This window comes from Zophobas morio, unplaced genomic scaffold (genome assembly GCF_036711695.1).
Source record: "Zophobas morio isolate AGI-343-1 ecotype UQ-CSIRO unplaced genomic scaffold, CSIRO_AGI_Zmor_V1 ptg000016l, whole genome shotgun sequence".
Taxonomy (NCBI): domain Eukaryota; kingdom Metazoa; phylum Arthropoda; class Insecta; order Coleoptera; family Tenebrionidae; genus Zophobas; species Zophobas morio.
Window position 1 is genome coordinate 1,956,859 of NW_026972121.1, and position 18,205 is coordinate 1,975,063.

The following is an 18,205-nucleotide window of genomic DNA, read 5'->3' on the forward strand; positions in this document are numbered from 1 at the left end:
GATCTTTCGATTTCTCTATTTTAGTTTTCGGGATTCGTCAACTGAAAAACTGAAACATGAGAAAATCGAAATATCAAAAGATTCAGAAATCGGAAATTCGAGAAGTCGAAAAATTTAAAATAATAAAAAAAACGATATTTCGAAAAAGCGAGAAATTGAGCAATCAAAGATCGGAACACCTAATTCTGTATAAATCGAGAATTCGAAGAATTGAAAAATCAAAAAAATTAAAAACCGAGAAATTTAAAACCGAGAAGTCGAAAATTCGACAGATCCAGAAATCGAAACATCAAAAAACTGAAAAATCTAAAAATTCGAAAATCAATCCAATAGAAATATTGAAGAACTGAAAAATCGAATGACCTAAAATTTTCAAAATTAATTCAATTTTTCGGTTTCTTAAATTTTAGATTTTTTGACTTCTCCATTTCTCGATTTTTCAATTTTTCGATTCTTCAATTTTTCAATATGTTAATTTTTCATTTTTGGGTTTTTAGATTTTCCAATTTTTTGTCATTTCTGTTTTGGAATTTTTCAGTTTCCTCATTTTTCAGTTATTTCATTCTTCAATTTTTCGACTTTGGGTTTTTCGATTTCTCAATTGTTCAATTTTTGATGCTTTAATTTTTCAAAATTTCAATGTTTCAATTTTCTTAAAATTGTTCGATTTCTCGACCTTCCGATTTTTCAATTCATAGATATTTCTCTATTTTTTAATTTTTCGATATTTCAGTTTTGGGATTTTTGAATTTATGGATTCTTCAATTAAAAAACTGAAATATAAAGAAATCGAAATATCAAAAGATTGAGAAATCGAAAAATCGAAACAACACTAAATCGAGAAATCAAAATATTTCAAACTGAAAAATCGAGAAATTTGAAAATAAAAAAACTGAGAACTGAGAAATTTTAAATTAAAAAAGGCGAAAAATTTAAAGATCGAGAAATCAAAACATCAAAACGGAAAAATCTAAAAATTCGAAAATCAGTGGAACAGAAATATTGAGAAAATGAACACTTGAACAATTGAAAGACGGAAATTTCGATAAACCGAGAATTTGAAAAATAGAAAATTCAAAAAACTGAAAAGTGGAAAAATTGGAATGTTTAGTATTTCAAAATTCGAGTATCTAAAGGAACTATCCAAGAACTGAAAAATTGAAAAATCGAGAATTCGAAAAATTTTCAGATTCTTCCATTTTTCAGTTCTTCGATATTTCTTTATTTTTCAACTTTTCGAATTTTTAAATTTATGGATTCGTCAACTGAAAAGCTGAAACATCAAGAGAGTGAGAAACTGAAATCTCGTAAAGTCGAAAAATCGCAAAGATTCAAATTGAAAAATTGAAAAATTTTAAAATTAAAAAAAAAGAAAAATTGGGCAATTATTTAAAATTAAAAAAAATTGATAAATCGAAAAAACGAGAAATTGAACAATCAAAAGATCGAAACACTGAAATCTTTATACATCGAGAATTCGTAAAATTCAAAAATCAAAAAACTGGTAACTCAAAAAATCAAAAAATTAAAAAAGAAAAATCTAAAATTTAAAAATTCGAAAATCAAATACAAATATCGAAGAACTGATAAATGGAAAAATCGTAAATCGAAAAATTAACAATTTTCAAAATCGAAAAATCGCTATTGCGACTTTTTTGGTTTTGTCGATTTTTTCATTTTCAGGGCTTTGGATTTTCAAATATTTCGTCGAATTTTTAAATTTTTTGATGTTTTGATTTTCCAACTTTTGGATTTTTAATATTTTCCATTTTTATCTTTGGGTTCTCTGATATTTCTGAAACATCGAGAAATCGAAACATCAAAAGATTGAGAAATCGAAACAGCACAAAAATCAAGCTCAAATTGAAAAAACTAATAATTTTAAAACATAAAAAAAATCGATAGATCGAAAAATCGAGAAATTGAACAATGGAATCATCGAAACACCGAAATCTCGATAATCAAGGATTTGAAAAATTGAAAAATCAAAAACTGAAAAATCGACTATTTTAAAAACCGAAAAAACGAAAATTTTCAAAATTGAAAAATTGCTATTACGATTTTTTGTTGGTTTTGTCGAATTTTCGACTTTCCAGGCTTTTAGATTTGCAAAATTTTCGTCATTTCTGTTTCGGAAGTTTTCAATTTCTTGATTATTAAAATTTTATATATTTTTTTATGTCTCAGTATTTCGATTTTTCAGTTTCTTGATTTTTTTCAATTTTTCGACTTCACGATTTTTTGATGTCTTAGAGGTTTCTATTTTTCAATTTTGGGAATATTTAAATTTTTCGAATTTTAAATTTTTTGATGTTTTGATTTTCCAACTTTTCGATTTTTAAAATGTTTTCATTTCTCAATTTCTCGATATTCGGATTTCAAAACCTAGACTGCTTTTTTAATCACTTCTATGAGACTAAAATGCAAAAAAAGAACGTTTAGAATGCGAGCGCAGCGAGCACGTTCAGGTGTAATTAAAAAATAATTTACTGGTGTGCCTGAGAAGCTAAATTATGCGTTTTAAATGCACGAATTCGCTATTTTAAAAAATTGCTTGACCTTTTTGGTGTCAATGGATTTCCAAAGGAACCACACGAACGCCTCGCTTTCATAACCGCTTAAAACAACACCCCACAAAGCCCGAATTAATTCTACCCCGCAGCCGGAATGAAGCCATTCCTATTAATAGTAATTGGAGTCCCATCAGACACCCATGCCCACGCCCGTCCCCGGAATTTCAGCACACAGCGATTACGACCCGAATTAACCGAGGAAATCCGGGGGCCGTTTGCTTAATATGCGGCGGAACAACCCTCGAAAACTTGATCTATAAACTTGACTTACCCCTTCATTTCCTAGGAACTTTATCGTGGGACCCTGGCAGCTAAATTTATTCTGAAACAAAATACGACTGATTAGTGGAGGAGTCGGGCAACGTGATACTTTTACTGAAAGCGTGAAACGCAACCCCGGATTCAATAAAAGTTGGAACATTTTTTAAGGGGGGTTGTTTATTTACGAGGTAAGTTGTTTCGGAATGCAGGTGGAGTAGTGGCAACGTTCCAAATCGCATACTAATTATGAATCAACTTTTGGATAAGTATGCAAATGTTTGTGGAAAGTATGCGAAACACACCCTTGGTATGTTGGTAATTTCTTGGCGATAATTATCGTTTGGAGCAAAATAGAGGAGAAAAACGTTATTGTTACATATTCATTTCCAACAGATATAAATTCTTATAAAACAGTGACACTGTTTCGCGTATAATCGTAGATAATCTCAGCCGCACTGGTAATTAATGACATTTAAATATGAGGTCACACGGTTATTCCATTGTAGAACTTTTTATTATTATAATGAATCAATTTGTTTAAGTGTGCTTTATTAACTTAGCAGTTGGTTGGCGATTGATAACAACAAAAGTAAACAAGTTGGGGCAATAATTCCCACTTATTATTACAACCTAATCGATAAAAAATAGATCTCTTAACACTGGTAATTCTGGTGGCTTTCACAAATTTCGCTTTCGGTTGTTAAAGAATTCCACTGTATCTCTGCAAACACCACTGTGTAAATAAAAACACTATCACACTTGACCTATAACAAAGTCCTCTTATCAGACGGTCTTAGGTATAATAAACAAACTAAAATAACGCGATTTACAGTGATTGTGTGGTCGAGTGTTTAAAAACAAGCGATTTGCGTCGGAATTTTGACGATTTGGAGTTGGGCTTGAAGTTATGTTGACATTTGGAGACTGGGATTGAGCTCCGAGGTCTGGAAGGTACCTTGACCTTTTATTCTTTTTTTTTTTTAAAGATTATTAAAGAGTCTCGGAGATCCGGAGCCTTTAAAAAAAAATATTTCTTGGGTGCCACAAGTGTCGATTTTAAACGATCATGACACAAAATCGGAGGTAGTGTCTGTTTTAAAAAGATCATGAGAGTCTTTGGGGCCCCAAGTGTCTATTTTAAATGATTATGACACAAACTCGGAGGTCACAGGTGACGTTTTTTAAAAATGTCATGAAAAAATCAAGAGTCCGAAGAGTGGTTTTTCTAAAAAGATTATTAAAGAATCTCGGAGATCCCGAGTCTTTTTTAAAAAATTAAAAATGTGTCTTGAGTGCCACAAGTGTCGATTTTAAACGATCATGACACAATTTCGGAGGTAGTGTCTGTTGTAAAAATATTATGAGAGAGTCTTTGGGGCCCCAGGTGTCTATTTTAAATGATTATGACACAAACTCCTAGGTCACAAGTGTCTTTTTTTTTAAATGTCATGAAAAAATCACGAGTCCGACGAGTGATTTGTTTTAAAAAGATTATTAAAGAATCTCGGAGATCCGGAGTCTTTCTAAAAAAATTAAAAATGTGTCTTAGGTGCCACAAGTGTCTATTTTAAACGATCATGACACAATTTCGGAGGTAGTGTCTGTTTTAAAAAGATCATGAGAGTCTTTGGGGCCCCAAGTGTCTATTTTAAATAATTATGACACAAACTCGGAGATCACAGGTGTCGTTTTTTAAAAATGCCATGAAAAAATCACCAGTGCGACGAGTGGTTTTTTTAAAAAGATTATTAAAGAATCTCGGAGATCCGGAGTCTTTTTAAAAAAATTAAAAATGTGTCTTGGGTGCCACAAGTGTCTATTTTAAACGATCATGACTGAATTTCGGATGTAGTGTCTGTTTTAAAAAGATCATGAGAGAGTCTTTGGGGCCACAGGTGTCTATTTTAAATGATTATGACACAAACTCGGAGGTCACAGGTGTCGTTTTTTAAAAATGTCATGAGAAAATCACGAGTCCGACGAGTGGTTTTTAAAAAGATTATTAAAGAATCTCGGAGATCCGGAGTCTTTTTAAAAAAATTAAAAATGTGTCTTGGGTGCCACAAATGTCTATTTTAAACGATCATGACACAATTTCGGAGGTAGTGTCTGTTTTAAAAAGATCATGAGAGTCTTTGGGGCTCCAGGTGTCTACTTTAAATGATTATGACACAAACTCGGAGGTCACAGGTGTCGTTTTTTAAAAATGTCATGAAAAAATCGCGAGTCCGACGAGTGGTTTTTCTAAAAAGATTATTAAAGAATCTCAGAGATCCGGAGTCTTTTTAAGAAAATTAAAAATGTGTCTTGGGTGCCACAAGTGTCTATTTTAAACGATCATGCCACAATTTCCGAGGTAGTGTTTGTATTAAGAAGATCATAAGAGAGTCTTTGGGGCCCCAAGTGTCAATTTTAAATGATTATGACACGAACTCGGAGGTCACAGGTGTCTTTTTTTAAAAATGTCATGAAAAAATCACGAGTCAGACGAGTGTTTTTTTTTTAAAGATTATTAAAGAATCTCGGAGATCCGGAGACTTTTTAAAAAAATTAAAAATGTGTTTTGGGTGCCACAAGTGTCTATTTTAAACGATGATGACACAATTTCGGAGGTAGTGTCTGTTTTAAAAAAATCATGAGGGAGTCTTTGGGGTTCCAGGTGTCTATTTTAAATGATTATGACACAAACTCGGAGGTCACAGGTGTCGTTTTTTAAAAATGTCATGAAAAAATCACGAGTCCGACGAGAGTTTTTTTTTCTAAGATTATTAAAGATTATCGGAGATCCGGAGTCTTTTAAAAAAAATTAAAAATGTGTCTTGGGTGCCACAAGTGTCTATTTTAAACGATCATGACACAATTTCGGAGGTAGTGTCTGTTTTAAAAAGATCATGCGAGTCTTTGGGGCTCCAGGTGTCTACTTTAAATGATTATGACACAAACTCGGAGGTCACAGGTGTCGTTTTTTAAAAATGTCATGAAAAAATCGCGAGTCCGACGAGTGGTTTTTCTAAAAAGATTATTAAAGAATCTCAGAGATCCGGAGTCTTTTTAAGAAAATTAAAAATGTGTCTTGGGTGCCACAAGTGTCTATTTTAAACGATCATGCCACAATTTCCGAGGTAGTGTTTGTTTTAAGAAGATCATAAGAGAGTCTTTGGGGCCCCAAGTGTCAATTTTAAATGATTATGACACGAACTCGGAGGTCACAGGTATCTTTTTTTAAAAATGTCATGAAAAAATCACGAGTCAGACGAGTGTTTTTCTTTTAAAGATTATTAAAGAATCTCGGAGATCCGGAGACTTTTTAAAAAAATTAAAAATGTGTTTTGGGAGCCACAAGTGTCTATTTTAAACGATCATGACACAATTTCGGAGGTAGTGTCTGTTTTAAAAAAATCATGAGGGAGTCTTTGGGGCTCCAGGTGTCTATTTTAAATGATTATGACACAAACTCGGAGGTCACAGGTGTCGTTTTTTAAAAATGTCATGAAAAAATCACGAGTCCGACGAGTGGTTTTTTTTAAAAAGATTATTAAAGAATCTCGGAGATCCGGAGTCTTTTTAAAAAAATTAAAAATGTGTCTTGGGTGCCACAAGTGTCTATTTTAAACGATCATGACACAATTTCGGAGGTAGTGTCTGTTTTAAAAAGATCATAAGAGTCTTTGGGGCCCCAGGTGTCTGTTTTAAATGATTATGACACAAACTCAGAGGTCACAGGTGTCTTTTTTTAAAAATATAAAAAAATCACGAATCCGACGAGTGGTTTTTCTAAAAAGATTATTAAAGAATCTCGGAGATCCGGAGTCTTTCTAAAAAAATTAAAAATGTGTCTTGGGTGCCACAAGTGTCTATTTTAAACGATCATTACACAATTTCGGAGGTAGTGTCTGTTTTAAAAAGATCATGAGAGAATCTTTGGGGACCCAGGTGTCTATTTTAAACGATTATGACACAAACTCGGAGGTCACAGGTGTCGTTTTTAAAAACTGTCAGGAAAAAATCACGAATCCGACCAGTGGTTTTTTAAAAAAGATTATTAAAGAATCTCGGAGATCCGGAGTCTTTTTAAAAAAATTAAAAATGTGTCTTGGGTGCCACAAGGGTCTATTTTAAACGATCATGACACAATTTCGGAGGTAGTGTCTGTTTTAAAAAGATCATGAGAGAATCTTTGGGGACCCAGGTGTCTATTTTAAACGATTATGACACAAACTCGGAGGTCACAGGTGTCGTTTTTAAAAACTGTCATGAAAAAATCACGAATCCGACCAGTGGTTTTTTAAAAAAGATTATTAAAGAATCTCGGAGATCCGGAGTCTTTTTAAAAAAATTAAAAATGTGTCTTGGGTGCCACAAGTGTCTATTTTAAACGATCAGGACACAATTTCGGAGGTAGTGTCTGTTTTAAAAAGATCATGAGAGTCTTTGGCGCCCCAGGTGTCTATTTTAAATGATTATGACACAAACTCGGAGGTCACAGGTGTCGTTTTTAAAAACTGTCATGAAAAAATCACGAATCCGACCAGTGGTTTTTTAAAAAAGATTATTAAAGAATCTCGGAGATCCGGAGTCTTTTTAAAAAAATTAAAAATGTGTCTTGGGTGCCACAAGTGTCTATTTTAAACGATCAGGACACAATTTCGGAGGTAGTGTCTGTTTTAAAAAGATCATGAGAGTCTTTGGCGCCCCAGGTGTCTATTTTAAATGATTATGACACAAACTCGGAGGTCACAGGTGTCGTTTTTTAAAAATGTCATGAAAAAATCACGAGTCCGAAGAGTGTTTTTTTTTAAAAGATTATTAAAGAATCTCGGAGATCCGGAGTCTTTAAAAAAATTAAAAATGTGTCTCGGCTGCCACAAGTGTCTATTTTAAACGATCATGACACAATTTCGGAGATAGTGTCTGTTTTAAAACGATCATAAGAGTCTTTGGGGCCCCAGGTGTCTATTTTAAACGATTATGACACAAACTCGGAGGTCACAGGTGTCGTTTTTTAAAAATGTCATGAAAAAATCACGAGTCCGACGAGTGTTTTTTAAAAAGATTATTAAAGAATCCCGGAGATCCGGAGTCTTTTTAAAAAAATTAAAAATGTGTCTTGGGTGCCACAAGTGTCTATTTTAAACGATCGTGACACAATTTCGGAGGTAGTGTTTGTTTTAAAAACATCATGAGAGTCTTTGGGGCCACAGGTGTCTATTTTAAATGATTATGACACAAACTCGGTCACAGGTGTCTTTTTTTAAAAAATGTCATGAAAAAATTACGAGTCCGACGAGTGGTTTTTTTAAAAAGATTATTAAAGAATCTCGGAGATCCGGAGTCTTTTTTAAAAAATTTAAAATGTGTCTTGGGTGCCACAAGTGTCTATTTTAAACGATCAGGACACAATTTCGGAGGTAGTGTCTGTTTTAAAAAGATCATGAGAGTCTTTGGCGCCCCAGGTGTCTATTTTAAATGATTATGACACAAACTCGGAGGTCACAGGTGTCGTTTTTTAAAAATGTCATGAAAAAATCACGAGTCCGAAAAGTGTTTTTTTTTAAAAGATTATTAAAGAATCTCGGAGATCCGGAGTCTTTTTAAAAAAATTAAAAATGTGTCTTGGGTGCCACAAGTGTCTATTTTAAACGATCATGACTGAATTTCGGATGTAGTGTCTGTTTTAAAAAGATCATGAGAGCGTCTTTGGGGTCCCAGGTGTCTATTTTAAATGATTATAACACAAACTCCGAGGTCACAGGTGTCTTTTTTTAAAAATGTCATGAAAAAATCACGAGTCCGACGAGTGGTTTTTTAAAAAGATTATTAAAGAATCTCGGAGATCCGGAGTCTTTTTTAAAAAACTAAAAATGTGTCTTGGGTGCCACAAGTGTCCATTTTAAACGATCATGACACAATTTCGGACGTGGTATCTGTTTTAAAAAGATCATGAGAGAGTCTTTGGGGCCACAGGTGTCTCTTTTAAATGATTATGACACAAACTTGGAGGTCACAAGTGTCCTTTTTAAAAAATTTCACTAATGTTACTACAGAGAAGAAATTCAAGACGTAGAAAATGTTTCGAAGAGCCAACCTAACCAGGTGTGAGGCAATGAACTTCCTCTCACCTTTTGACAGTTAGTCAATGAAATCAGCAATCACAACAATAATGAATCCTCATTACGCTATCGTTACATTGACAAAGTCCTTGACAACGTAGGCAACCCAAAAATTCACCAATTACCTTGATTACCACTTTCCCAAATATCATCGCGCACGATTCCACGAAACTTCAATTAATCGACAATTAGCTCCAACTGTAGTTAATAACAGGATGTCGAGTGCAATCTCACATTCGCGTCCAATTAAAAATACAAATTAACCTTTAATGTTTACGGAACGTAAGCACACGAATCCCCAGCTTCCACCACATCCAAGACTGGAAACGTGGAAGTTTCCCATGTTACCTGCGTCATGGGCACGCCGAAATGTGGACTCACGTGCCAACAATACAGGGGGACCGGCTTTTGTGTCAGATTACCATGTTGGTGTGCACCGGTGACCGACAAGTCCCCGGAGTGCGGCCTTGGCCCGTCTCATCGGTCCGCACCCAAAGCTTAGCACCGGAAGCAATCAGAACTACTTGTTGCCTGCCTGCCGACACGCAACGCGGCCGTATCGGGAGCGACCAATTAGAGGATTGGTTGGCGAAAGAAAGTCAGTCGGATGGACCCGGCCGGAAATTCCAAGCCGAAGCGGCGGCGATGCTCGGTGACCTCTGGGTAAAGATCCCCCCGGATACGGCCCTGTTCGGCGTCAGGAATTTCGCTTATCAGTCTACTGGTTTTGTTTCCCAAAATTTGCGGCGTAAACTTGTCATGTTATTTAATGGAACGGTCGAGTTGGAACATCCGGTATGCAAGCATACGGTTAATTATTGACATTAACATTTGTTGCGACCAGTGGCGGCGCGCCAGCAGAAAATGTCGTTTTTATTGTTTTTGCTTCCCGATGGTAAGCTGAAAAACGCCGTTTCCGATTGTCTGTCTCTTGTCTTTTTAAAACAGACATTGTGGCCTTCGAGATGTGTCATGATCATAAAAGAGACACTCGTGGGCCTCAAGATCGTTTAAAATGGACACTTATGATTCCCGAGATTCTTCAAAATCTTTAAAAACAAAAGACACACGGGACACTAAATAATAATTTTTCTAAACTACATTTGTGGCCCGCGAGATTCCTTGATAAATCTTCTTTAAAAGACACTCAGAACCCCAGAGATTCTTTAATAATCTTTTTAAAAAAGATATTGTGGCCTCCGACACTGTGTCATAATTATTTAAAATAGACACTTGTGGCCCCCAAAATAAAAAAAAAAACTGTTGGGATCACTGAGATTCTTTAATAATCTTTTTAAAAAGACATTGTCGCCTTCGTGATTGTGTAATAATCATTTAAAATATACACTCGTGGCCCTTAAGATAGTGTCATATTCGTTCAAAATGGACACTTGTGGTCCCCCAGATTCCTTCATAATCTTTAAAAACAAGACACTCTGCACATTTAATAATTGTTATAAACAGACATCGAGGCCTCCAAAATTGTCATGTCATAATTATTTACAATAGACACTTGTGGTTTCCGAGATTATTTCACCATTTTCTTAAAAAAGATACTCGAGACACACGAGATTTTTTAATAATCTTTTTAAAGAATCAAACAGACATTTTGCAATTAAACTCCGTACCTCGATCTGACAACAAATGAAAAATTAATCACACTTGAGATAGGGGTGGGTGGGTGGGGCTTAATTAATCTTTGGTTTCTTTCTCTGGATATATATACTTTTGACAACATGATACTTAAAATATTGGAGCCTCCGAAATTGTGTCAAAATCGCTTAAAATAGACACTTGTGTTCCCTGAGACTGTTTCATGATCTTCTTAAAAAAGATATTTTGGATCCCCTAGATTATTTAATCATTTTTTTTTAAGAATCAAACAAATATGAATTTTGCAAATAAGCTCCGCCCCTCGATCGGACAACAAATGAAAAATTCATCACAATTAAAATAGGGGCGGGTGGGCGGGGCTTAATTAATCATTGGATTTTTTTCTCTTGATATATATACTTTCGACAACATGATGCTTAAAATATTGGAGCCGACGACATTGTGTCAAAATTATTTCAGATAGACACTTGTGGCCGTCGAACTTGTGTCAAAATCGCTTAAAAAAGACACTTGTGACCCCTGAGATTCCTTCACGACCTTCTTAGAAAATATATTTTGGTTCCTCTAGATTATTTAACCATTATTTTTAAAGAATCAAACAAACATGAATTTTGCAATTAAGCTCCGCCCCTCGAACGAACAACAAATGAAAAATTCATCACAATTAAAATACGGGTGGGTGGGCGGGGCTTAATTAATCATTGGTTTCTTTCTCTTGATATTTATATATTTTCGACAAGATGATACTTAAAATATTGGAGCCTCCGAAATTGTGTCAAAATTATTTCAGATAGACACTTGTGGCCCTCGAACTTGTGTCAAAATCGCTTAAAATAGACACTTGTGACCCCTGAGATTCCTTCACGACCTTCTTAGAAAATATATTTTGGTTCCTCTAGATTATTTAACCATTATTTTTAAAGAATCAAACAAATATGAATTTTGAAATTAAGCTCCGCCCCTCGAACGAACAACAAATGAAAAATTCATCACAATTAAAATAGGGGCGGGTGGGTGGGGTTTAATTAATCATTGGTTTCTTTCTCTTGATATTTATATATTTTCGACAAGATGATACTTAAAATATTGGAGCCTCCGAAATTGTGTCAAAATTATTTCAGATAGACACTTGTGGCCCTCGAGATTGTGTCAAAATCGCTTAAAATAGACACTTGTGACCCCTGAGATTCCTTCATGATCTTCTTAGAAAAGATATTTTGGTTCCCCTAGATTATTTAACCATTATTTTTAAAGAATCAAACAAATATGAATTTTGCAATTAAGCTCCGCCCCTCGATCGAACAACAAATGAAAAATGCATCACAATTAAAAAAAGGGTGGGTGGGCGGGACCTCCTAAATTGTGCTATAATTATTTCAGATAGACATTTGTGCCCTCTAGATTATTGAATCATCGTTTTCAATAATCAATCAAATATCAATTTTGTAAATAAGCTCCGCCTCTCGATCAGACAACAAATGAAAAATTCATCACAATTGAAATAGGAGCGGGTGGGTGGGGCTTAATTAATCATTGGTTTCTTTCTCCTGATATATATATATACTTTCGACAACATGATACTTAAAATATTGGAGCCTCCTAAATTGTGCCATAATTATTTCAGATAAGACATTTGTGCCCTCTGGATTGTTGAATCATCGTTTTCAAGAATCAATCAAATATCAATTTTGTAAATAAGCTCCGCCTCTCGATCGGACAACAAATAAAAAATTCATCACAACTGACATACGGGTGGGTGGGTGGGGCTTAATTAATCTTTGGTTTATTTTTCTTGATATATATATATATATATACACTTTCGACAAAATGACACTTAAATACTGGAGTCTCCTAAATTGTGTCATAATTATTTCAGATAGACATTTGTGCCCTCTAAATTATTGAATCATAATTTTCTAGAATCAATCAAAAATCAATTTTGTAAATAAGCTCCGCCTCTCGATCGGACAGCAAATGAAAAATTCATCACGATTGAGATGGGGGCGCGTGGGTGGGGCTTAATTAATCATTGATTTCTTTCTCTTGATATGTATACTTTCAACAACAAGATACTTAAATATTGGAGCCTCCTAAATTGTGCTATAATTATTTCAGATAGACATTTGTGCCCTCTAGATTATTGAAGCATCGTTTTCAAGAATCAATCAAATATCAATTTTGTAAATAAGCTCCGCCTCTGGATCGGACAACAAATGAAAAATTCATCACGATTGAGATAGGGCGGAGTGGGCGGGATTTAATTAATCATTGGTTTCTTTCTCTTTATATGTATACTTTCAACAACAAGATACTTAAATATTGGAGCCTCCTAAATTGTGCCATAATTATTTCAGATAGACATTTGTGTCCTGTGGATTATTGAATCACCGTTTTCAAGAATCAATCAAATATCAATTTTGTAAATAAGCTCCGCCTCTCGATCGGACAACAAATAAAAAATTCATCACAATTGAAATAGGGGCGGGTGGGTGGAGCTAAATTAATCTTTGGTTTCTTTTTCTTGATGTATATACTTTCGACATATTGACACTTAAATACTGGAGTCTCTTAAATTGTGTCATAATTATTTCAGATAGACATTTGTGCCCTCTAAATTATTGAATCATAATTTTCTAGAATCAATCAAATATCAATTTTGTAAATAAGCTCCGCCTCTCGATCGGACAACAAATAAAAAATTCATCCCAATTGAAATACGGGTGGGTGGGTGGGGCTTAATTAATCTCTGTTTTTTTTTTTTTATACATATATACCTTCAACATGATACTTAAAATATTGGAGTCTCCCAAATTGTGGCATAATTATTTCAGATAGACACTTGTGGCCCTCGAGATTGTGTCAAAATCGCTTAAAATAGACACTTGTGACCTGCGAGATTCCTTCATGATCTCCTTAAAAAAGATATTTTGGATCCCCTAGATTACTTAATCATTTTTTTAAAAGAATCAAAGAAATATGAATTTAGCAATTAAGCTCTGCCTCTCGATTGGACAACAAATGAAAAATTCATCACAATTGAAACAGGGGCGGGTGGGAGGGGCTTAATTAATTATTGGTTTCTTTCTCTTGATATATATACTTTCAACAACAAGATACTTAAATATTGGAGCCTCCTAAATTATGCTATAATTATTTCAGATAGGCATTTGTCCCCTCTAGATTATTGAAGCATCGTTTTCAAGAATCAATCAAATATCAATTTTGTAAATAAGCTCCGCCTCTCGATCGGACAGCAAATGAAAAATTCATCACAATTAAAACACGGGCGGGTGGGCGGGGTTTAATTAATCATTGGTTTCTTTCTCTTGATATGTATACTTTCAACAACAAGATACTTAACTATTGGGGCCTCCTAAATTGTGCTATAATTATTTCAGAGAGACATTTGTGCCCTCTAAATTATTGAATCATCATTTTCTAGAATCAAATATCAATTTTGTAAATAAGCTCCGCCTCTCGATCGGACAACAAATAAAAAATTCATCACAACTGAAATACGGGTGGGTGGGCGGGTGGGGCTTAATTAATCTTTGTTTCTTTTCCTTGATATATATACTTTCGACAAAATGATACTTAAAATATTGGAGCCTCCTAAATTGTGTCATAATTATTTCAGATAGACATTTGTGCCCTCTAAATTATTGAATCATCATTTTCTAGAATAAATCAAATATCAATTTTGTAAATAAGCTCCGCCTCTCGATAGGACAACAAATAAAAAATTCATCACAATTGAAATACCGGTGGGTGGATGGGGCTTAATTAATCTTTGGTTTCTTTTTCTTGGTATATATACTTTCGACAAAATGATACTTAAAATACTGGAGCCTCCGAAATTGTGCCATAATTATTTCAGATAGACATTTGTGCCCTCTAAATTATTGAATCATCATTTTCTAGAATCAATCAAATATCAATTTTGTAAATAAGCTCCGCCTCTCGATCGGACAACAAATAAAAAATTCATCCCAATTGAAATACGGGTGGGTGGGTGGGGCTTAATTAATCTTTGGTTTCTTTTTCTTGATGTATATACTTTCGACATAATGACACTTAAATACTGGAGCCTCCTAAATTGTGCTATAATTATTTCAGAAAGACATTTGTCCCCTCTAGATTATTCAATCATCGTTTTCAAGAATCAATCAAAAATCAATTTTGTAAATAAGCTCCGCCTCTCGATCGGACAACAAATGTAAAATTCATCACAATTAAAATACGGGCAGGTGGGCGGGGTTTAATTAATCATTGGTTTCTTTGTCTTAATATATATATTTTTCTTTCAATAAGACGATACTTAAAAAAATTGGGGCCTCCGAAATTGAACCATAATAATTTAAAATAGACAGTCGGAATTTTCTTCCATTTCTTCTCCGCATTGCATTGCAACTACTAACATCATCGAAATTACAGTTTCCGTAACTGCTTGAATCTTTTATGACTTGAAATAGGTGGAGTTTGATTAGATGCTATTATCCGTTCCAGCCGATCGGGACGTCTAATCGAATTATCTAAAAACAAAAGGCCATAATCGTCCACAGCAACGTAATTATTCGTAAAAGCCATGTCACTGAAACCAGCACATAATTTCGGATACACCTAACAATATCCCATGTTCATTGATTATTAACGCTTGAGGGGATTCGAAATTTAGCCACAATCCGTCTAATCCTTGCCGTATGATTGATCTATGCATTGACCCACTTACTGTACAAAGGTTGTGCATTTTCGACGTAATACCCAACGTCCGAAAATTTTTTCGCAAAATGCAAGTCAACCAAGTGGGATACCGATCAGCGAGGCCAAAAATGAACAAAACGAACGAATCTCGTTGGCTGACTGCAGTCCCCTTGACATTTGATAAATACAAAACTATACCAAGGTGAATGGAATGGTGTGCGGTGAAAAAACATGCAATGAAAAGTTGTCTGGAAAGTCGCTGGAAACGTGAAAGGAAAATTCTGAAATTTTCATGGCGGAGCAACAGGTCAAGGCTGATCTGGATATTGGGACCGAAGACGGACTCATGGAAAATGCATGCGGATCGGGCGACCCGAGGAAGATGGAAGCGATTTTGGGAGGTCACGTGGCGTGCAGCGGTCGAACAACTTTCTAGTAAAATGCAAAATGCAGCTTTGTCCGTGTTATATTCTCTTTTGGTCGTTTCGTTTTTGTTTCCACTACTTTTTCCGTCCTGACCCAAAAACTCTCCCAAATCCTCCGACTCTCAGCTGGTACACCGCACGTCGCAAAAACTGCAACTCAGTTCATTCATTCCTCCGAGTCGCAAGAAAATGAAAGTACTCGCCGACAACTTTCAAACTGTTCTATTTAATCATCAAACAATTAAAATCCAGTCAGATTGCAAAAGAACGTAACAAAAACGCGTGATTGACACACCGAGGGTCGCCAAACGTCCTACAAACTTTTTACCAATTCGTATCTTAAACACGTCGTTTCATCACCAACAAAAACCAAGAACCTCTCGCCACCACCGTCCAAACTTTCTTCTTCGATTCACTGACTCGCACCCATATTCTCCACACGCACGCATTTCGTGAATCCTCACATTCGAAAGCTTATTGCGTCATTCGGCGGGGCTCACTCTCCGACGACCCGGCGCTACTCCAGGGGCTACCCTTGTGCGACTCGCGCGGACCACAACCGGGGTCACCCACACGAGATAAGCGATCTGTCGCTGAAATCGAAAGTGCGCGACACGCGTTCTACTTGTTTGTTTCAGGTTTGGCATTTTTTCCCTCTCATCCCGTGTTCCAGATTAATTAAGCGCGTAAGCTCTGGCGCAACCATGTTTCGCATTCTTGCCGAGGATTTATTGCTAAATGAATTTTAATGGCGTTTATGCAAATCGGAGAACGGATGGCAGAATGTTCCCGGAATAGAGTGGAAAATAAAACTGCGAAACTGGATTTCGATCGAGCGAATAAATTCAGCGGTTACCACGATTATTTAAACGGTATGCTGGGGGTTCTAAGCCACTTTGTGCGGTTTCTAGCGTGACGTTTGTCGCGTTTCACTCATAATTAGCCACGGTTTGGGATTTTTCAATCATCTAGATCGTCACTGACGTAACGCAACTCTGGTATAATAAACGCGTGGGTAATTAACACTTTTCGTTTAATTGGTTTCACTTAACTTTAATGGAAAAACGCATACGTGTGTCTTAATACGAATTACTTAATCGCGGAATGAAACGCACCTCTGGGGCGAGCTTAGCTCGAAAAACTTGAATCGTTGTGTTGTTTTTATTAAATCATTAAAATGTAATTGGATTCATTTTCCTTTTGAGAAAAAATGCTATTTTCGGTTTGTTGACTCTGGAACCTTCGAATTAATGTTTGTTTCGATTCAACTAGTTCACCTCATTTATCTTACAATTCCACTATTGATATTACGGTTATTATTTGTGAGTTTTCAAGGTTCGACGTCAAAAATGGGGAATTTTAACCGTGGAGTCTGCTGCAACGTGCGTTAAACACGGGAAAAACATTCTTTCAATTATAATACATTCAAACATTTTACTAATTTCTTCTTCTTTTCTGTAGCACCATTGTTTCTCTTCGTATTCTCATATTCCTCTTAATTTGGTTATATTTGGTCTGGCGCGGAGCGTCAGTTCGCACCACTTCACCAATGATAGGAACGGAAACTCAATAACAAGTGACAGCGCGGTGATTTGATGTCTGCCAGGTCAAGGCGGGTCAGGTCAGATTCCTCTCAGAATAATAGCTTCACAGTATTATTAAAAAAAAAGGAGCTGAATTATAAAATTATTAAGAAAAACTGAGTTTAAAGATTGTTTGTTATTACCAATATTATTCTTACAAAAACATCCTGAACATGCTCGCTACGCTCGCCTTATAGATTTTGATTCATTTATTTTGAGCCACCCTGTATAAGGAATTATAAAACATCGAGAAGCTAGATTATTAAAAAAAGTGAATTTTAAAAATAATGATAAAAAAACTAAATTCGGGAAGACTGGTATCTTGAATTTTCCGATTTTTCAAATTTTGAATTCTTTAAATTTTCTACACGTCAATGTTTCGTTTTTTATTTTATTCCTTTGCAATTTTTCGCTTTTAGGTTCTTCGTTTAAAATTTTTTTGCTTTTGAATTTTCCATTTTCATCATTGTTCGATTTTTCAAAATTTTGATCTTTCAACTTCCCGATTTTTCAAATTTTCCATTTTTCAACTTTTGAATTTTTTATTTTCGTTTTAAAATTGTTCGACTTCCCAACTTTTTTATTTTTCTATTTTCCAATTTTATGATTATCAATTTTTTTTTTTTTCAGTCGCTCGTTTTTCAGTTCTCGATTCGCAATTTTTGACATAACTTTTTTGAATTATTCGATTTTTCGAGTTTCGAATTTTTCTTTTTTTTCAGTGTTTCGTTTCTTCATTTATTCAATTTTTGGATTTTTCGATTCATACATTTTAAAATTTTTTATTTTTGTTTTCATTTTCTGTTGCTTCAATTCTTCGATTTAAAAGCTTTTTGTTTTGAAAATTTTTCGATTTTCAAATTTTTTGATTTTTCAATTACCTCATTTTTCAGTTTAGTTCCTCGATTTTTATTTCTTTTCTAATTTCTTTCTTCCTT

At 34.8% G+C, this 18,205-nt stretch overlaps 1 protein-coding gene across 1 annotated transcript in view; it reads right to left on the minus strand.

Moving 5' to 3' along the window:
- LOC135129530 (RNA polymerase II elongation factor Ell-like) overlaps window positions 1-18,205 on the minus strand; it is a 134,521-nt gene that overhangs the window by 87,703 nt on the left and 28,613 nt on the right. Inside the window, exon 2 of the mRNA XM_064056696.1 lies at window positions 2,845-2,895. Coding sequence (XP_063912766.1) covers window positions 2,845-2,895 — 51 coding nt within the window. The remainder of the gene's footprint in view (window positions 1-2,844; window positions 2,896-18,205) is intronic.